Source organism: Pongo abelii, chromosome 8 (genome assembly GCF_028885655.2).
Source record: "Pongo abelii isolate AG06213 chromosome 8, NHGRI_mPonAbe1-v2.0_pri, whole genome shotgun sequence".
In the NCBI taxonomy this organism is placed as follows: domain Eukaryota; kingdom Metazoa; phylum Chordata; class Mammalia; order Primates; family Hominidae; genus Pongo; species Pongo abelii.
This window is the reverse complement of record NC_071993.2, coordinates 5867361-5889496: the sequence shown is the minus strand read 5'-3', so window position 1 is coordinate 5889496 and position 22136 is coordinate 5867361. Positions and strand designations below refer to the sequence as shown.

General features: G+C 40.5%; 1 protein-coding gene across 2 annotated transcripts in view; it reads left to right on the top strand.

Annotated features, from left to right (window-relative positions):
• Positions 1-22136, top strand: part of GDI2 (GDP dissociation inhibitor 2) — a 48221-nt gene that overhangs the window by 9759 nt on the left and 16326 nt on the right. The window contains 5 exon segments of one of the 2 annotated variants that reach the window (NM_001131829.2): positions 3036-3143; positions 6847-6946; positions 8689-8823; positions 17656-17854; positions 18434-18565. In NM_001131829.2, coding sequence (NP_001125301.1) covers positions 3036-3143; positions 6847-6946; positions 8689-8823; positions 17656-17854; positions 18434-18565 — 674 coding nt within the window. 2 annotated transcript variants of the gene reach the window in all.

Sequence of the window (22136 nt, the reverse complement as noted above, 5' to 3'; positions counted from 1 at the left end):
ATTTTTTCCCTCTTCTTAATTTGGTTTGTCTTAGTGTATTCATGCTTGCTTTATCTTTTTCCTGAGAGTGGTCATTTATACTTTTCGGTTGATTGTCAATTTATTGGTGGTTGTCCTATATGCTTTGCTTAGGGCTCTAGTTTTCAAACTTTTTAGTCTCAGGATCTGTTCACGTTCTAAAAAATTCAGGACCTTGAGCTTTTGTTTATAAAGGTTGTAGCTATTGATATTTATCATATTAAAAATGGAGGAGTAAATAAATCACGAACAAATAATAAACCTATTACATGTTAACATGTATAACAATTTTAACTGTATATGTACTTTTTTTTGTTATTGAGATAGGATCTTACTTTGTCACCCAGGCTGAAGTGCAGTGGCCTTATCACGGCTCACTGCACCTTTGCCCTCGGGGGTTCAAGTAATCCTCCCACCTCTCAGCCTCTTGAGTAGCAGGGACTACAGGTGCTCACCACCACACCCAGCTAACTTTTGTATTTTTTTGCAGAGATAGGGTTTTGCCCTGTTGCCCAGACTGGTCTCCATCCAACTCCTGGGCTTAAACCATCTGCCTGAGTATATTTTCTAAAACAAAATTGTGAGAAGACTATCAGTATTTCACGTTTTCTGCAAATCCTTGAATGTCTGGCTTAATAAAACTGAATTCACATACATGCTTCTGTGTTCAATTCTGTTGCGATATATTGTCTAGGCTGAAGTATATGAAAACAGGTTTCACACAGATATGTAGTTGGAAAACGGAGGAGTAATTAAATAGCCTTTCAGGTTATTGTAGATATCATTTGGTTTACACAAAAGCACAAGTGGTAGTTTTTAAGGGATTGCATTATGAAATCTGAAGCCACATTAATGAATGTTTTATATTCTGATATATTAACACCCAGTGATCTAGCTTGCACTTTAAATTCCTCTTTTTTCCTCCTGTGTGATTTTGTAATTTCATTCACCCGTTATTTGGAAAACAAGGTTTACTCTGAGTAAAGCGGGTCTTCTCAATGTTGACATGTTTCATTTTACATTATCAAAAAATCATATTTGTTAGTATTGTCACTGATAATGTTAGAACAGTTCTTCATGTATTGGGGAACCTGATGTATGCCCATGGTGGTAGTTGTAAGTTTTCCATACTTTTTTTTTTTTGAGATGGAGTCTTGCTCTGACACCAGGCTGGAGTGCAGTGGTGCGATCTCGGCTCACTGCAACCTCCAATTCCCTGGTTCAAGCGATTCTCCTGCCTCAGCCTCCCGAGTAGCTGGGATTACAGGTATGTGCCACCATGCCCAGCTAAGTTTTGTATTTTTAGTAGTGATGGGGTTTCACCATGCTGGCCGGGATGGTCTCAATCTCCTGACCTCGTGATCCACCCGCCTTGGCCTCTCAAAGTGCTGGGATTACAGGCGTGAGCAGCCGCGCCTGGCCAAGTTTTCCGTAATTCTAATTTTTCATTTAAAATTTGACTTATTGGCAGCACGTGTCAGTTATTTTCCTTTAGGTTTTCTTTGAGAAAATGTCAAATACCTAAATCTGAATAATCATAGTTTGTTGGTCAGTTCTTTCAAATAAAAATGATTATTCATAAAAAAAGTGGCTAGTTCAGCTTACAGATCAGTGGCACAGGTTTTCCCTGAGCCGAAGTGCTGTATGTATTCTTCCCATTTTGTCACACACAATGTTTAAAAGATGACTATTGAAGGGTGTATGTTTAATAAAGTTAATTTTTTTTGCTGCTCAGTCTTGCTCTGTCACCCAGGCTGGAGTGCAGTGGCGTGGTCTCAGCTCACAGCAACCTCTGCCTCCTGGATTCAGGCAATTCTGCCTCAGCCTCCTGAGTTGCTGGAATTACAGGCGTGCACCACCATGCGCTGCTAATTTTTGTGTATTTAGTAGAGACAGGGTTTCACCATGTTGCCCAAGCTGGTCTGAAACTCCTGGGCTCAAGCGATACACCCACCTCGGCCACCCAAAGTGCTGGGATCGCAGGTGTGAGCCACCATGCCTGGCCAATAAAGTTACTTTTTAATGCTTTTATCAAGGACATCGCTTTTTTTTTTTTCTTGAGATGGAGTTTAGCTCTTGTTGCCCAGGCCGGAGTGCAATGTTATGATCTTGGTTCACCACAACCTCTGCCTCCCAGGTTCAAGCAATTCAACTGCCTTGGCCTCTTGAATAGCTGGGATTACAGGCATATGCCACCATGCCCAGCTAATTTTGTATTTTTACTAGAGATGGGGTTTCTCCATGTTGGTCAGGCTGGTCTTGCTCTCCTGACCTCAGGTGATCCACCTCCCCTGGCTTCCCAAAGTGCTGGGATTATAGGCGTGAGCCACTGTACCCACCCTATCAAGGACAACCTTAAATGAATGCCTGGCAATGAAGAATGTAATGATGACTAGTATAGTTTAGAGCCCTGTTTTATCCACCATTGATTTCACATCATCAGTGGAAGTGTCAACACTGTTTGAAAAGGTGACTAGGCCGGGCACGATGGCTCACGCCTGTAATCCCAGCACTTTGGGAGGCTGAGGCGGGAAGATCACCTGAGGTCAGGAGTTCAAGACCAGCCTGGCTAACATGGTGAAACCCTGTCTCTGCTAAAAATACAAAAAATTAGCCAGGCGTGGTGGCGGGCACCTGTAATCCCACCTACTCAAGAGGCTGAGGCAGGAGAACTGCTTGAATCCCAGAGGCGGAGGTTGCAGTGAGCCGAGATGGCACCATTGCACTCCTGCCTGGGCAACAAGAGTGAAACTCTATCTCAAAAAATAAAAATAAAAATAAAAGGTGACTAATGTCTTAGTGTTATTATGAAACAGTTTTAATCTTGGGATGCACAGGGGCCCACAGACCACACCTGGACCCCTGGTTTCGTAAGGGCTTTCTTCATAAATTATGTCATGTTGCATGAATATAAGTGTAATCACTAAGAGAATGTGTAATGGCGGGCTTGAAAAAAAAAGATCTGTTTTAAATATGCTGTAGAACTTTCTTTTCAAGGTACTATGCTTTTTCTATAGGAATGTATCCTGTCAGGTATAATGTCAGTGAATGGCAAGAAAGTTCTTCATATGGATCGAAATCCTTACTATGGAGGAGAGAGTGCATCTATAACACCACTGGAAGATGTAAGTGTTAGTCAAATTTCATACGCCTTTCACACTTTGTGAGTATTTCACTTGTGAATCTCTACCTTATTCCTTAGAGATGGTCTTAATTTTGTTTTATTAAATAGAATATCTGGAGCACTGTTTTTCAGGAGCTTCTGGTTTGAAGGTCATAGAAATTTACATTTTGACTTTTGTTGCTACGTGGAGCAGTTATCTCTTAGCGTTAACAGAGTCTAGTCTAGGAAGGGAGGGTAGAGGATCGTCTGATGTGCCAGCGCAAGTCCAGTGCTTTCCTCATGGTTTTATTTATTCTCTCAGTCCCTCAAAGATTTTTTTTTTTTTTTAAATCTCCATTTAACATAGTCTCTGTGGGGTTAAAATCTGAGATGGGTTGTAAACCCAAGTTACATGACTACAAAGCTTAGTTCCTTTTGCTATACTGCCCTGTTTCCTACTTTTTTTGAACATGGACACATAGCATTTCCACAGTGTGTTTTATATATTGATTGTTTTTCTGCGTGAGGTTTGTTGAACACCTACATATATGGATATGACCTGTACTGTGTTTTATGGGAGATAGATATCATCAATGACTTTTATTTAATCGGTGACTTATTAGACAATACTTACAGAAAAGGATTTTTTTCTATATTCAGTAATACCGAAAAGTTTAAAGAATAATACGATATATAAAAAAATCTTCCATCGGAGTTCAGCAGTTAAAGTTTGCTGTATTTTTTTCATGTCTCTTTTTTTGTTACTGGTTTTGATCCATTGAAAGTGATAAGACATCGTGAGGCTTGGGAAAATATTTCAGCATGCATCTGCTAAGAATAACATTCTCCTGCATAAGCATAATACCATTATATCATATCCAGAACCATATTCAAATTTCCCAGTGATCCCAGTAATCTCTCATGTAGCTGTTTGTATTTGGTATAATTTTCTCTTTATTCTCTTATTTATTTATTTTTTTGGAGACAGAATCTCGCTCTGCCGCCCAGGCTGGAGTGCAGTGGCACAGTCTCGGCTCCCTATGGCTTCCACCTTCTGGGTTCAGGTGATTCTCCTGCCTCAGCCTCCCAAGTAGCTGGGATTAAAGGCGTGCACCACCATGCCTGGCTAATTTTTGTATTTTTAGTAGAGATGGGGTTCCACCATGATGGCCAGGCTGGTCTGGAACCCCTGACCTCATATGATCTGTCTGCCTTGTCCTCCCAAACTGCTGGGATTACAGGCATGAGCCACCACTCCTGAGCGCTTTATTCTTTGTTGTTGTTGTTTGTTTTTAAGAGACAGGGTCTTGCCCTGTTGCCCAGGCTGAAGTGCAGCAGTGTGATCACAGCTTGCTGTAGCCTTGAACTCCTGGGCTCAAGCGATCCTCCTGTATCAGCCTCCTAGGTAGCGGGGCTAAAGATGCATACCACCTGCCTGGCTTATTTTATTATTTGTAGAGATGGGGTCTCTCTGTGTTGCCCAGGCTGGTCTCAAACTCCTGACCTCAAGTGATCCTCCTACCTTGGCCTCCCAAAGTGTTGGGATTATAGGTGAGAGCCACCACGCGTGGGCACCTCTTTATTTTCTTAATCTACAAATCTCACAGTTGTTTTCTTAATTTTGTTTTATTTTATTTTTATTTTATTTTTTTGAGACAGTCTTGCTCTGTTGTCCAAGCTGGAGTGTAGTGGTGCAGTCTCGGCTTACTGCAACCTCCATCTCTTGGGTTCAAGTGATTTTCATGCCTCAGCCTTCTGAGTAGCTGGGATTACAGGCATGGACCACCATGCCTGGCTAATTTTTTGTATTTTTAGTTGAGATGGGGGTTTCTTCTTGTTGGCCATGCTGGTCTCGAGCTCCTCAAGTGATCTGCCTGCCTTGGCCTTCCAAAGTGCTGCGATTACAGGTGTGAGCCTCTGTGCCTGGCCTAGTATATTTCTTAGCTGATCTTCAATACAATGAGTAAGATTTCTTTTCTTTTTTTTTCTCCCCAGATGTATTCAGGGAGTCATGAATTTTTTTTTTTTTTTGAGATGGAGTTTTTCTCTGTCACCCAGGCTGCATTGCAGTGGCACGATCTTAAGCTCACTGCAACCTCCACCTCCTAGGCTCAAACGATTCTCGTGCCTCAGCCTCCCAAGTAGCTGGAACTACAGGCGTACACCATCACGTCCGGCTAATTTTTTGTATTTCTGGTAGAGGTGGGGTTTTACCATGTTGATCAGGCTGGTCTCGAACTCCTGGTCTCAGGTGATCTGCCTGCCTTGGCCTCACAAAGTGCTGGGATTACAGGCATAAGCCACTGCGCCCAGCCAGAATTTTTATTGAATAAATACCTACTAATTTTGCTTACTCTGTTCTACCTTAGCAGTAGGATTCATGAGCTCAAGTGACTGTTCTCTAACTTGATAAGCTTTTTGAAATCTGAGCTTCATTTCGATTCATGTGAATTATAAATTAATTGAGTATTCTTACCACAAAACATCGTAAAAGAGCAAAAGGACATTTTTGGAGGGATGGATATGATTGGTACCTTATGGTGATGTTATGGGTGTACCCTGTGTCTAGACTCACCAAAATGTATGCAGGAAGTAGGCAGTTTTTTATGTATCAGTTATACCTCAGTAAAGCTCAAAAATTATAAATGAACTGGAACAAATTTTAATTGTCTTTTCTGATTAGGAAGAATCTAAGGTTTATTTTGAATTCCTTACATAATACAAAAGCAAAATTAAGCCTTTGATAGCTTTTTATTTGGGAGAGAATGAATTTAGATGATTGCTATTTGTCAGTGACACCCTAGTTCTGCATATACAGTCTGTATAGAGAACTATACAGTGTCATTGACACATAATCTTGTTTTATTTATTTATTTCTTGAGATGGAGTCTTGCTTTTTCACTCAGGCTGGAGTATAGTGGTGCCATCCCAGCTCACTGCAACCTCCACCTCCCACATTCATGTGATTCTCCTGCCTCAGCCTCTCGAGTAGTTGGGATTACAGGCACACACCACACCCCGCTAATGTTTTTTTTTTTTTTTTTGAGACGGAGTCTCACTCTGTCGCTAGGCTGGAGTGCAGTGGTGCTATCTCGGCTCACTGCAACATCTGCCTCTCATGTTGAAATGATTCTCCTGCCTGAGCCTCCTGAGTAGCTGGGATTACAGGCGTCTGCCACCATACCTGGCTAATTTTTGTATTTTCAGTAGAGATGGGGTTTCACTATCTTGGCCTGGCTGGTCTTGTACTCCTGACCTCCTGATCCACCCGCCTTGGCCTCCCAAAGTGTTTGGGATTACAGACGTGAGCCACCATGCTTGGCCAATTTTTGTATTTTTAGTAGAGACGGGGTTTCACTATGTTGGTCAGGCTGGTCTCAAACTCCTGACCTCAAGGGATCCACCTGCCTCATGGATTACAAAGTGCTGGAATTACAGGCATGAGCCATTGCGTCTGGCCTTGTTTTATTTTCTTACTTTTCTGCTAGTGAAAAACCTTACTTCTGCCATATTTGTTAATTTTAACATTTATGAGTTTAGTAATTAATTTACATATATATTGGACCTTGCTAAAAATTTTATCTGATAAAAGATGAAATGTCCTTATACTTTACTAGTGTGGTGGTGTTTAGTTATACTAAAAGCACTTAATAAAAAATACGTACATATGGTAATAAAAAATTAAATTTTGTTAACATTATGGCTATGTTTTTCCTTGCTTTTAGTTATACAAAAGATATAAAATACCAGGATCACCACCCGAGTCAATGGGGAGAGGAAGAGACTGGAATGTTGACTTGATTCCCAAGTTCCTTATGGCTAATGGTAAAGAATTTCTAACTTAAATTTATGACAGTACTTTGATTGCAATTTTAATATCAAAACTAACTTTTGACAGAGTACTATTCTGGGTATGAGGAACTGGATTTTGTTGAATGAAACAGCATGGTGAGTAACATGGTCCATTAGATGTCTGGAGTCAATAAGTTAGGAAAGGAAGGAAGGGGTTGTGACTTACTAGTAATTGGTTCTGGAGAAACAAAAGATGCTGTGGCATAATACATAACAAGATTGTAAGCCTTTGGCACAGACTTACCTGTTGATGCTTATGACAGTCTTAAATAACTGGGCCTTTTGAAACAGCATTATTTTAATGTTTTTCTAGTTTGTAGGGTTTTAAAATTATATTTTCACATTTATTTTAGAGGATCTAAGTTTTCTTTTTTTTTTGAGACGGAGTCTTGCTCTGTCACCCAGGCTGGAGTGCAGTGGCATGATCTTGGCTCACTACAACCTCCACCTTCTGGTTCAAGCGATTCTCCTGCCTTAGCCTCCTGAGTAGCTGGGATTACAGATGCGTGCCACCACGCCCAGCTAATTTTTGTATTTTTAGTAGAGATGGGGTTTTACCATGTTGGCCAGGCTGGTCTTGAACTCTTGACATCAAGTGATCTGCTCGCCTCAGCCTCCCAAGTGCTGTGATTACAGGCTAAGGATTGTTTTAAATTGCTGTAATATTAGTACTTTTTTCTGAGATGACATTGAAGAACTAAATTTTTGGTTATAGGTCTGTTTGTGCACATGAAATAAAGCATCTGCTATCCTTTTTCCTTGCTTGAGTTTATATTCTATTGTTTGTTTTTATTATTTAATTTTTTTTAGAGACAGGGGTTTCACTCTGTCACCCAGGCTGGAGTGTCGTGATGCAATCAATCATAGCTCACTGCAGCCTTGACTTTGAGGTTCAAGTGATCCTCTCACTTCAGTGTCCTGATTAGCTGGGTGTCCCACCACACCTGGCTAATTTTTTTGTATTATGGTAGAGATGAGGTCTCACTGTGTTGTATGGGTTGGTCTCGGACTCTTGGGCTCAAACAATCCTCCCTCCTTGGCCTCCCAAAGTGCTGGGATTACAGGTATGAGCCACCTGTGCCTGGCCAATAATACTATAATTCCAAACTTTATATGTCTAATAAATTTTTCATTGCTTTTGCAAAAGCAGGTTGATAGAATTATTAACCTTTAGTTGTAACATTAAAAAACCCTATGTATTCAACCTTGAGTAGGAAAAAAAGATAAAAAATAACAAAAACGTGTAATATGCAGTGCAAAAAGTATGCATTCTGGTTGTCCTATTTAAAATATGGCTTTGGAGATTATTTTGGGCCAGGCGTGGTGCCTCGTGCCTATAATCCCAGCACTTTGGGAGGCCAAGGTGGGTGGATTGTTTGAGCTCAGGAGTTTGAGACCAGCCTGGGCAACACGGCAAAACTCCTGTCTCTACAAAACAATACAAAAAAAAATTAGCCAGGCATAGTGGTGCCAGGTACTCAGGAGTGTCAGGCTGGAAGCCTGCATGAGCCCAGGAGGCTGAGGTTGCAGTGAGCTCGTGATCGTGCCACTGCACTGTAGCCTGGGCAACAGAGGGAGACTGTGTCTCAAAAAAAAATTATTTTGTTGGAGTTATTGAACATCGTTAGAAAAAATTTTAGAAGCTGTTAGTATTAGTAAATGTTCTTTATAATTTATAGACTTAAGTTATAGTTTGAATTATGTGACTTTTCTAGGTCAGCTGGTTAAGATGCTGCTTTATACAGAGGTAACTCGCTATCTGGATTTTAAAGTGACTGAAGGGAGCTTTGTCTATAAGGGTGGAAAAATCTACAAGGTTCCTTCCACTGAAGCAGAAGCCCTGGCATCTAGTAAGTAGTTTTATTTTCTCTAGTAACTAGTTTTATTTTCTCAGAATAATGAGATTTGATACTGGAAAAGAGTCTTAGAGAGGACCCAGTCAACAAATATTTATTGAATGTCTATCATGTGCCAGACACTGTTCTAGGCAGTTGGGAACACATCAGTGAATAAAATGTTCAAAAATTCCTACCCATCTGAAGCTTAGAGTTTAAATGATCATCTATAGATCATGTACCTTGTGGCTGGTGGATCTGAGCTTATCTAGGGTTAATAGTGTTCTTTTCACAGTAATTCATAATAACTATGCTTTCTGTTGAGTATTTCCTGTGTCTAAAGGCTAATGTACTGAACACTCCATATCATTTTCTTATTTGACTTCTGAAACGTCTCTATGACACAGGGTCTCCATTTTATAGGTGATGAAACTCAGGCCTAAAATTGCATAGGTAATAAGTAGCTGGGATAAGTAGCTGGGTTGGAATTGAAATGCTGGTAGTGTGGCTCCAGAGCCCCCATGCTTAATCATGTTACTAAGCTTACCCTACGCTATATTACCCAACGTGCCAACAGGAGAAGTACTCATTCTGATGATGCTCATCTTCTAATTGGTCTTGTTACTAATTCCCAATATCTTTGATTTTAGGAACTCCTGGTGAGTCATTCATATATATATATATGTATTTTCTTTTAAAGACGGAGTCTCGCTCTGTCACCCAGGCTGGGGTGCGATGGCGCGATCTCAGAGGCTCACTGCAACCTCTACCTCCCAGGTTCAAGCAATTCTCCTGCCTTAGCCTCCTGAGTAGCTGGGACTATAGGCATGTACCAACACGCCTGGCTAATTTTTGTATTTTTAGTAGAGATGGGGTTTCACCATGTTGGCCAGGCTGGTCTTGAACTCCTGACCTCAGATGTTTCACCTGCCTTGGCCTCCCAAAGTGCTGGGATTACAGGCATGAGCCACGGCGCCCAGCCTTGGAGTGATCTTATTCCCTGCCCAACATTATTTTCTCTGTTGTCTCACCAAAGAGTTCTGGTTAACATTTCCTGTTTCAGTGTTTGTCTTAAATAGCAAACACTCCAGAAAAGACCTTTTTGTTCTTCAAGACGTTTTAGTCCTTGTATGGAGCAGTTTGGGGAAGGATAAATTTGTATAACTAAGGGTAGGTGAGGGCTCTAGGAACTTAGAAGAGGGAAAGATATAGACTGGGAGAATAGGAAAAGTGCTCATAAGTTCTCTCATAATTATTTTGGCATCAGTGCTGAAAAGTTTTCTCATCTATAAACCTAGTTTGAATTATTTTGGCAGTTTCCTCTATCTCTATTACTTCTGATTAGGGGAGAAAATATTGGGTATAAAATATTAAAGACATAGCCAGAAAGTAAAAAATACTGCAAAGAATCAGGGCTAGGTTAGGATTGATAATTGGGGAAGGGAAGGAACAGTTTCTCATTCAGTTGGGGGTAGTTAGTAGTGTAATCATGGGTTCGAAATTATTTTAAATCTTTTAAATGACTATGAAAATTTAATCCAAATAAAGTATCTTCATAGAAGTAGGAGTCTGAGTTTGAATAGAATCCTTTTTAACAGTGGTGTGGTGTGGTGGCTCACGCTTGTAATCCCATTGCTTTGGGAGGCTGTGGTAGGAGGATTGATTTAGGCCAGGAGTTGAAGACCAGCCCGGGCAACATAGCAGGACCCTGTCTCTTCGAAAAATAAGAAAATTAGCCAGATGTGGTGGTACATTCCTGTAGTCCCAGGTATTGTGGAGGCTGAGGCAGGAGGATCGCTTGAGTCCAGGAAATCAAAGCTGCGGTGAGCTGTGATTGCGTCACTGCGCTCCAACCTGAGTGACAGAGGGAGACCCTGTCTCAAAATTTTTTTTAGATAAAAATAAGAAATAGAATTTTTTTTTTTTTTTTTTTTGGACAAAGGTCATGGGTTCTTTCTTTTACATTTTCTTTCTTGGAGCTCTTATTTATATTAAAGCTTCAGTTACCTCCTTTATCTAATAGAAATTATCTTTTGGCAGATTTATTTTCTCTGATTTTTCCAGATATATAAAACATTTACAGAGCTTGAAAGTTAAAAGGTGTATTTCGAGTCTTGGTCGCATTCTTACTTTTCTACTTCCATTCTTTCTGACCTGTTAGGTAATCATTTTCTGGCGTATCCTTCTTCTGTTTTTTTTTTTGAATAAGCGCATATGCTTATGTATATATTTTTAAGGCTAGGTTTATTGAGGTATAATTTAGGTACAGTAGAAATCACTTGTTTTAGTAAACACTTTTATGCATTTTGACCAAATCACTACCTTATCAGCATCTCCTTATATTGATGGAAAGGATTTTGAAATCTTGAGTTGCAGGCAAGAAAATTCTAGGCAGAATGAAGGAATGGGGTAAGGAAAGGTGGAGAGGTGGCAAAGTTCAAGAGATGGGTGGATAAGAACAAGTTGTTTTATAATTTTAACGAGAACTCAGTTTTTTGAGCACTTACATGCTAGGCATATATGTATTACATACTTTGTGTGTATTATCTAACTTTACATAGTTCTTCACTGCAACCCTGTGAGATGCAGGTGCTATTATTATTTTTTATTTTACAGATGGGAAAGCTGAGGTATAAAAGGAAAGCACAAAGTAGTATAGCTAGTAACTGGTTTGGAGCCAGGTCTGTCTGACTTTAGAATCCCACACTCTTAACCACAACAAATACTATATTCTTACAGTATATAAAGCTATTAATATATTGCTTTTTAGATATTTTAACAATGATTACATACCTTCTAATTCTTTTTTTTTCCCAAAGTAAATACCTGAGTCTCCTTAGTTGTTTCTCATATAATATGCTGTCTAGAACTCTTGGCCACTCCTTGGAAATTCTCTAATTAGTCAAGATCCTATATATAATTTGGCAGCCAGACCAGAGACAGTATCCCAGATGTTTTCTGCTCATTCAGTGTAAACAGGACTGTTTTTTCCTTTGTCGCCCAGGCTAGAGCGCGGTAGCACAATTTTGGCTCACTGCAACCTCTGTCTCCTGAGTTGAAGCAATTCTCCTGCCTCATCCTCCTGAGTAGCTGGGATTACAGACGCACACCACCACACCCGGCTAATTTTTTTTTTTTTTTTTTGAGACGGAGTTTCGCTCTTGTTGCCCAGGCTGGAGTGCAATGGTGCGTTCACCGCAACCTCCGCCTCCTGGGTTCAAGGAATTCTTCTGTCTCAGCCTCCCGAGTAACTGGGATTACAGGCACGCACCACCACGCCTGGCTAATTTTGTATTTTTAATAGAGACGGGGTTTCTCCATGTTGGTCAGGCTGATCTCAAACTCCTGACCTCAGGTGATCTGCCCGCCTTGGCCTCCCAAAGACCTGGGATTACAGGCGTGAGCCACTGTGCCTGGCCATAATTTTTGTATGTTTTAGTAGAGACGGGGTTTCGCCATATTGGCCAGGCTGGTCTTAAACTCCTAGCCTCAAGTGATCTGCCCACCTCGGCCTCCCACAGTGCTCGGGTTACAGGTGTGAGCCACTGTGCCCGGCCCCAGAACATTTATTATTTTATGTATTTATTTTTTTTGAAACAGGGTCTCACTCTGTTGCTCTGGCTGGAGTGCAGTGGCATGATCACGGCTCAGTGTAGCCTTGACCTCCTGGGCTCAAGCGATCCTCCTGCCTTAGCCTCCTGAGTAGCTGGGACTATAGGGATACACATGCCTATAATGGTGCAATTTAAAAAATTTTTTGTAGAAGTGAGGTCTTGCTATGCTGCCCAGGTTGGTCTTGAACTCCTGGACTCAAGCAGTTACTTCTCCTCAGCCTCCCAAAATAGGCATATCCCACCACGCATGCCTATAGTGGTATAATTTTTTTTATTTTTTGTATAAACAGGGTCTTGCTATAATTGCCTAGGCTGGTCTTGAATTCCTGGGCTCAAGCAGTCGTCTCTCCTTAGTGTCCCAAAGTCTTAGCACTATAGGCGTGAGCCACTGCATCCAGCCAAGAACATTTATAATTCATGGGAGGAGGTCAAAATACCAACATTAAAAAGAGTTTGGAAGAAGTGAGTTTTAACCCTCTTAGATCACTTTCAGAGATTAAGACTTCAAGACTTTTGACACTTCCGAAACTACTAATAGCCTGTTGTTGAATGGAGGCCATACGGATAACATAAATAGCTAAGTAGTTGATTAACATTTATTTTGTATGTGATTTTTTTTTTTTTTTTTTTTTTTTTTTTTTGAGACTGAGCTTTGCTCTTGTTGCCCAGGCTGGAGTTCAATGGTGTAATCTTGGCTCACTGCAACTTCCACCTCCCAAGTTCAAGCAATTCTCCTGCCTCAGCCTCCCCAAGTATCTGGGATTATAGGCATGCACCACCACACCTGGCTAATTTTTTGTATTTTTAATAGAGATAGGGTTTTACCGTGTTGGTCAGGCTGGTCTTGAACCTCTGATCTCAGGTGATCCACCTGCCTCGGCCTCCCAAAGTGCTGGGATTACAGGTGTGAGCCACTGCACCTGGCCTTGTGATAATGTATTATATACTGTGTTCTTACAATCAAGTAAGCTATAGAAAAGACAGTGCCCCTAAGAAAATGATAAGGAAGAGAAAGTACATTTACAGCACCATACTGGATTTATTGATACCAAAAGTTTAGGTTGTATGTGTATGAGATGAATTGTCTGTCTGAAATGGCGGGCAACTGCAGCTGCAGACATGAAGTCAGTTGGTATGTTTCAAGGAATTCAACTTTTTCTTGTAATGTCATGACTTTGCTTCTTGGGAGCACTTCCAGCATCAGTGGCATTCCCTGTGGGTCCTACCTTTTACTCAATGTTTATGGTGTTGCACTAAACACGATGAAAAATACGCGAGAACAAGGAGAGATCACTTTTTACTGTGACAGATAATTTACTGGAGAGGTGAACTGCTCATGCAGAGATGATTATTGTCACATAGAGTTTTAAGATACTCAAACACTTGAGCTCACCACATTAGCAACAAAAGGTGGCTACAGAGTTATTACAGTAGTACAGTATGTACTGCAGTTAATCTTATGCAGTTAAGACTTAATACTACATCCATCTTTGTTTACAGTGGCACCGTGTATGGTTTGTGTTTGTGTGCCTAAGTTTTGTGATTAAATTTTAACTTTGAAATAGAATTATATGTATTTATGATAGTAAACAATATCTACATATATTTTAGCATTCATGACATACATAACTTTTTTTCTAATTTTTTTGGTATTTCTAGGCTATGCGGTTCATCTGCAAGTTTTTTCAGATTGTCACAAATCTGCCGGGCATGTTGCTGTGCACCTGTAATCCTAGCCACTTGGGTAGGCCAAGGCAGGAGGATTGCTTGAACCCAGGCATTTGAGGCTATACTGTGCTATGATCACACCTGGGAATAGTCACTGCACCTCTAGCCTGGATGATATGCACTTAAATAGCAAGACCCTATCTCTTGAAAAAAAAAATCATTTGGCCAGGTACTGTGGCTCATGGCTGTAATCCTAGCACTTTGGGAGGTTGAGGTGGGTGGATCAGTTGAGCCCGAGAGTTCGAGATCAGCCTGGGCAACATAGTAAGACCCCTGTATCTACAAGAAATAGAAGAAAAATTAGCTGAATAGCCTGTAGTCCCAGCTACTCAGGAGGCTGATGCAGGAGGATTGCTTGAGCCTAGGAAGTTGGTGACTGCAGTGAGCCGTGGTTGCACCACAGCACTCTAGTCTGAGTGACAGAGATCTCATCTCAAAAAGGAAAAAAAAAATCAAGTAAAATAAAATGTAGAACTGAAAAAAACAAATCTGGCTGGGCACAGTGGCTCATGCCTGTCATCCCAGCACGTTGGGAGGCTGAGGCAGGCGGATCACGTGAGGTCAGGCGTTCGAGACCAGCCTGTCCAACGTGGTGAAACCCCGTCTCTACTAAAAATAGAAAAATAATTAGCCGGGTCTGGTGGCGCACGCCTTTACTCCTGGCTACTCGGGACGCCTAGGTGGGAGTACTGCTTGAGCCTCGGGGGCAGAGGTTGCAGTGAGCCGAAATCGCGCCACTGCACACTCTAGCCTGGGCGACAGAGTGAGACTCCTTTTTTAAAACAACAACAACAACAACATGCAAACCTCCAAAAATTTTTTCAGTACATTTATTGACAAGAAAAAATCTACATCAAGCTTGTCCAGTCTGTGGCCTACGGGCTGCATGTGGTCCAGGGTAGCTTTGAATGCAGCTCAACAGAAATTTGTTAACTTTCTTAAAACATGAGATTTTTTTTCACAATTTTTTTTTAAGCTCATTAGCTATTGTTAGTGTATTTTATGTGTGGCCCAAGGCAATTCTTTTTCTTCCAGTGTGGCCCAGGGAAACCAAAAAATTGGACACCTCTGATCTACATAAAAAGTGGCAGTTCAGACATGTTATTCAAGGGACAACTGTAAATACAGAAAGGCATATCCGATGGTGATACATTGCTGTGGGGGAAAGAGGAAGGAGGGAGTGTGAGAAGGACGCTTTAAATAAGGTGATCTGGGAAGGCATCAGCATAGATAAATAGTAGTTGTAAAAAAATTACACAGTAGGGACTAGGTGCAGTGGCTCACACCTGTGATTCCACACTTTAGGAGCCTGGGAGTTTGAGACCAGCCTGGGCAACATGGCCAGACCTTGTTTCTATGGAAAAAAAAAACACAACACAGTAGGAAACACATTATTGATTTGAACTTTTTCAATTAGGAGTTTTTCAGAATGAGCACTGGGTGTTTGAAGTGTTTGTAATACAATTATATCTGGTTCTCATGCCGTAACAGCTAGTCATTGAGACCACTATTTGGCGCCATGCATAGCAACATGGAGTTAAGGGATGGAAAAACAGCCAGGACGTCTCTACTGTGCTGTGTAAAACAGGAGTGGCACTGATTTCTATCCCTATCTGGGTAAGGATCAGGTAATGGAGGAAAATAAAGGAGAGGAAAGAGAAGGAAACATGATAGATTTTTATTTTGATTAAAACGAAAGTTGGTAACAGCAACTCAAGTTTCTATTAAATAAACAAAAGTTGGGAGATACTCCAAAATAACTGTTAGTAATAGCTTTAGGTTCTGACAGGCTGTGCCGACCGGAATATGATACCTAAGTTTTAAGTGCATTGAAATAGTGATTCATGTTTCCTTTTGCCTGTCTTATACCCAGCTCTGACAACTACACTTGTGTCTTAAGTATGGTGCTGATGTGGTAATAGGATATTTCTATTCAGCCTTATGCCTTTACTGTGTGTACATTCTGTCCATTTAAAAGGCTGAGTTGTAAATCTTAATTTAAAAAAATTAAATGTAGTCAGTTGTCATTAATAGCCTCATGTTGTTTTTTTTTTGTTTTTTTGTTTTTTTGTTTTTTTGTTTTTTTTTTTGAGGTGGAGTCTCGCTCTTGTTGCCCAGGCTGGAGTACAATGGCACGATCTCGGCTCAGTGCAATCTCTGACTCCTGGGTTTATCAAGTGATTCTCCTGCTCCAGCCTTCCAAGTAGCTGGGATTACAGGCGTGCGCCACCACACCCAGCTAATTTTGTATTTTTAGTAGAGACAGGGTTTCACCATGTTGGTCAGGCTGTTCTTGAACTCCTGACCTCAAGCGATCCACCCTCCTCAGCCTTCCAAAGTGCTGGGATTATAGGCATGAGCCACCACAACCCGACCAGCCTCATGGTTTTAATTTTCAGTTTTGTTGGCTGGAAAATGATCTTGGATGTAATATTAAATCTATCAAAACATTAAGCTGTCAATAGAAACGTTTGAGAGTTTGTTTTTAAAACTGTAGTTGTATTTTAAAAATAGCTGTACAGCTTAGGAATGGGGGGAGAAGGGAGATAAAATCAGAAAATTTTCTTTTTTATTGGCTATTTGTCTATCATCTATGATTAGTTGAAATACAGCCTAGTAGTAAAAGCTGAGGATTTATAAAGTGGTAATTTGTAGCTTCTTCATCTGTTTTTTAGTGTAAAATGCAGCGAATTGGTTGCTTATGTAGGACTTCAGTAAAGTAAGTGACTAGCAGCAGCAGCAGCATCATCTAAATTTTATTGAGGTCAATTTGTTCTTGTTATCTTAAGCTGTTATCATTAAATGCCCGGTTGTATGTTAGCATACGGAGGCAGAAAAGGAAGAGCATTCAGAATTTAGGCAATTGGCTGAGTGTAGATCAGAGTTGTCAAAGGAAGACTCTTCATATGGATACTTGTTCAGTGTCACATTTACCTTGTACCTAGTAAGAAACATAATTTGACATTTTTCATTCAGTTAAGTACTAGTTTTAATTACTTGTAATTGTATGTTATAATCGTGTTAGTTTATTTTAAAGTGTTGTGAAACTGGAAGCCATGCTGTCCAAACTCCCATATCTTAAATTGCATCCTGCATTTGGTCAGGCGCGATGGCTCATGCCTGTAATCTCAGCACTTTGGGAGGCCGCGGTGGGTGGATCACCTGAGGTCAGGAGTTTGAGACCAGCCTAACATGGTGAAACCTTGTCTCTACTAAAAGTACAAAAATTAGCTGGGTGTAATGGCGGTTGCCTATAATCCCAGCTACTTGGGAGGCTGAGACAGGAGAATCGCTTGAACCCGGGAGGCAGAGGTTGCAATGAGCTGAGATTGCGCCATTGCACTCTAGTCTAGGCGACAGAGCAAGACTCCGTCTCAAAAAAAAAAAAAATTGCATCCTGCATTCTGCAGTTGATAACAAGGCATGTTTAAACTTTGCTCTCATAGTTTGTTCTCCTCAATGTCTGATTGTGAGTGTGCTTTTTGAAAAATACTTTTTTATTTAGGCCTAATGGGACTGTTTGAAAAACGCCGCTTCAGGAAATTCCTAGTGTATGTTGCCAACTTCGATGAAAAAGATCCGAGAACTTTTGAAGGCATTGATCCTAAGAAGACCACAATGCGAGATGTGTATAAGAAATTTGATTTGGGTCAAGATGTTATAGATTTTACTGGTCATGCTCTTGCACTTTACAGAACTGATGAGTAAGTATTTTGGTTTTTAGATTTGTATTTTTGTTGAAATTCTCACGAAATTTCCCAATTCTTCCAAGTGGAAATTCTAACAAAACAAATACTTAGCCATATTGCACTATGAATGAAGAGGTTCTAGTTGAAATTAGTGTTGGGACCTTTTAAGTGAAATATAAAGGTAGTGGTCCAGGCATGGTGGCTCACGCCTGTGATCCCAGCACTTTGGCAGGCCAAGTTGGGTGGATCATTTGAGGTCAGGAGTTCAAAACCAGCCTGGCCAACATGGTAAAACCCCCTCTCTACTAAAAATACAAAAATTAGGTGGGCGGTAGTGGTGCACACCTGTAATTCCAGCTACTTGGGAGGCTGAGGCAGAAGAATCACTTGAAGCCTGGGAGGTGGAAGTTGTGGGGAGCCGATCTTGCACCACTGCACTCCACTCTGGGTGACAGAGTGAGACTCTGTCTCAAAAAGCAAAAAAACAAAAAAGAAAGAAGATAGTGGATTGAAATCACTTCAAAAAAAATTATAAATTGAACACCATGAATGAAAACTAAAGCCCTTTCCTAATACTCATTTCCTTTCCTCCAGCTACTTAGATCAACCATGTTATGAAACCATTAATAGAATTAAACTTTACAGTGAGTCTTTGGCAAGATATGGCAAAAGCCCATACCTTTATCCACTCTATGGCCTTGGAGAACTGCCCCAAGGATTTGCAAGGTAAGAGCCTATGTTCAATCTATTAGCTAAAACCTCAGTGATCCAAAACCTCATCTTCAACATAATGTGTATATGAGATATAGCTTAAATAATGAGATGAGATCAGTCTATGAGTAATAAGATGGCTTTTTGTTTTTATTGAAATAAAATTAACATATAATGATATGCACGGATCTTCAGTTAAAAAAAAAATCCAGTTTTATACAACTGTAGCTGATATGCTCTTGTGAGTGCCAACTCCTGGCTGGAGGCCAGCCAACACAAAACCAGCACACTTAACAAAAATACAACCAAGGACCGTCACAGAATCTACTTCACACCCCTGCTACCTCCACCGGAGTAAGTGCTGGTGTCCACGGCTGAGTGACCTGGAGACAGATCACGTCACAGGACTCTTTGCAGACACTCTCTAGTACCAGCTTGGAGCCTGATTATCTCCACTGGGTGGCTAGATCCAGAAGAGAAATAACAATCACTGCAGTTTGGCTCTCAGGAAGCCCCATCTCTAGGGGAAAGGGGAGAGCACCACATCAAGGGAGCACCCCCGTGGGACAAAAGAGTCTGAACAGCAGCCCTTGAGTTCCAGATCTTCCCTCTGACATAGTCTATCCAGATGAGAAGGAACTGGAAAAACAACTGGGGTAATATGACAAAACAGAGTTCTTTGACACCCTGAAAAGGTCACACTGGCTCACCAGCAATGGATCTAAACCAAGACAAAAATCTCTGAATTGCCAGAAAAAGAATTCACTGGGTCATTATTAAGCCAATCAAGGAGGCACGAGAGAAAGGTGAAGTCCAACTTAGCAAAATAAAAAAAGTGATACAGGATATGAATGGAAAAATTTCCAGTAAAATAGTATAAATAAATAATCACAACTTCTGAAAATCAAGGACACACTTAGAGACATGCAGAATGCACTGGAAAGTCTCAGCAATAGAATTGAATAAGTAGAAGAAAGAATTTCATAGTTCGAAGACAAGGCTTTTGAATTAGCCCAATCTGACAAAGACAAAAAAGAATAAAAAAAAAAATGAACACAGCCTCCAATAAGTTCGTTAAACAACCAAGCCTAAGAATAATTGGTGTTCCCAAGGAAGAAGAGGAATCTAAAAGTTTGGAAAACAAATTTGAGGGATTTATTGAGGAAAACTTCCCCGGCCTTGCTAGAGATCTAAACATCCAAACATAAGAAGCTTAAAGAACACCTGGGAAATTCATCACAAAAACATCATCGCCTAGGCACGTAGTCATCAGGTTAACTAAAGTCAAGATGAAGGAAAGAATCTTAAGAGCTGTGAGGCAAAAGCCTCAGGTAACCTATAAAGGAAAACCTATCAGATTAACAGATTTCTCAGCAGAAGCTCTAAAAGCTAGAAGGGATTGGGGTCCTATCTTTAGCCTCTTTAAAACAGTTATCAGCCAAGAATTTTCTATCCAGTGAAACAAAGCTTCATAAATGAAGGAAAGTAGTCTTTTTCACACAAACAAGTGCTGAGAGAATTTGCCACTACCAAGCCAGCACTACAAGAACTGCTAAAAGAAGCTCCAGATCTTGAAACAAATTCTCAAAATACCAAAATTATATCTCCTTAAAGCGTAAATCACACAGGACCTATAAAACAACACAATGAAGAAAAAAAACAAAGCGTTCAGGCAAACAAATAGCACGATGAATAGAATAGTACCTCAAATGTCAATACTAATGTTGAATGTAAATGGCCTACATGCTCCACTTTAAAGATACAGAATAGCAGAATGGATAAGAACTCACCAACCAAGTATCTGCTGTCTTCAGGAGATTCACCAGACACACAAGGACTCATAAACTTAAGGTAAAGGGATGGAAAAACATATTTCATGTAAATGGACACCAGAAGCGAGCAGCAGTAGCTATTCTTGTATTTTTTATTTTATAACTATATATATTTAAAAAAAAATCAGTTTGATAAATGTATAGACCTATCCCTGTCCTGGATTTAACTAAAACCTGAGTGAAGGTATAGAACATTTTCCTCACCCCATAAAGTTCCCTCGTGTCACCTCATAATGAATACTGCCCCCCATCCCCAGCAACTACCTCTGTGATTTCTGTCACTATAGATTATTTTTGCTTGTTTTCAAAGTTCATGTAAAAGGAATAATACAATATGTTTTCATTTGTGTCTTTTTCATTTTTTGAGGTTCATCCATATTGATGCATGTGCCAGTAATTCTTTTTTGGAGATGGAGTTTCACTCTTGTTGCCCAGGCCTGGAGTGCTGTGGTGCAATCTCAGCTCACTGCAACCTCCACCCCCTGGGTTCAAGTGATTCTTCTGCCTCAGCCTCCCAAGGAGCTGGGATTACAGGCATGCGCCACCACATCCGGCTAATTTTTTATATTTAGTAGTGATGGGGTTTCACCATGTTGGTCAGTCTGGTCTTGAACTCCTGACCTCAGGTGATCCACCCGCCTTGGCCTCCCAGTGTGCTGGGATTACAGGTGTGAGCCATTGCGCCTGGCCAATTCTTTTTTTTTTTTAATTGTTGAGTAGAATTCCATTGTATGAATTATATGAACATATAATTCTCCTTTTGGTGGACATCTAGTTAGTTTTCAGTTTTTGGCTATTATGAATGAAGGCACTGTGAAATTTTTATGTAAAAGACTTTCTGTGGGGATACAGGTTTTCATTTCCTTTTGGGTAAATACTGGGAGTGAAATTGCTGACTGATGCGGCAGATAGAAGTTTGACTTCATAAGAAACTGTAAAACAGTGTTCTGGAGTGGTTGTGTCATTGTGTATACACTCAGCAGTGTGTGAGAGTTCTAGTTGCTCCACATCCTTATCAACATTTAGTATTGTAAGTTTTTAATTTTAATTGCCCAAGTGGGTTTTATGGTTTTAATTTGTATTTCTTGACTCATGTTGCTCACCTTTTCATGAGCTTATTGACCATTTGTATAATTTTGTGCTGTGATTTTTCAAGTCTTTTGCACATTTCTAAAGATTGGATTGTCTATTTTTGACTTGTAGGAGATCTTGGTGTATTCTGGTGGCAAGTCTTTTGTCATGTATGTATTAAGAATATTTTCTCCCAGTTTATGGCTGGTCTTTTGATAAGCATAAGTGTTAACTGTTTTTTTGAGATAGAGTCTTGCTCTGTTGCCCAGGCTAGAGTGCACTGGCACGATCTTGGCTCACTGCAACCTCTGCCTCCCAGGTTCAAGCAATTCTCATGCCTCAGCCTCCGGAGTAGCTGGGACTACATGCATGTGCCACCACCCCTGGCTAATTTTTGTATTTTGAGTAGAGACGGGGTTTTGCCGTATTGAACAGGCTGGTCTCTAACTCCTGACCTCAAGTGATCCACCTGCCTTGACTTCCCAAAGTGCTGGGATTACAGGCGTGAGCCACAGTGCCTGGCCTAGAAGTGTTACATTTTGATGAAGTCCAGTATATCAAAGAAAAATTTTTCTGAATGTTTATAGCCTTTTGGGTCCTATTTTAGAAGTCTTTTTTTTTTTTTTTTTTTTTTTTTTTTGAGATAGTCTCGGTCCTTCGCCCAGGCCGGACTGCAGTGGCGC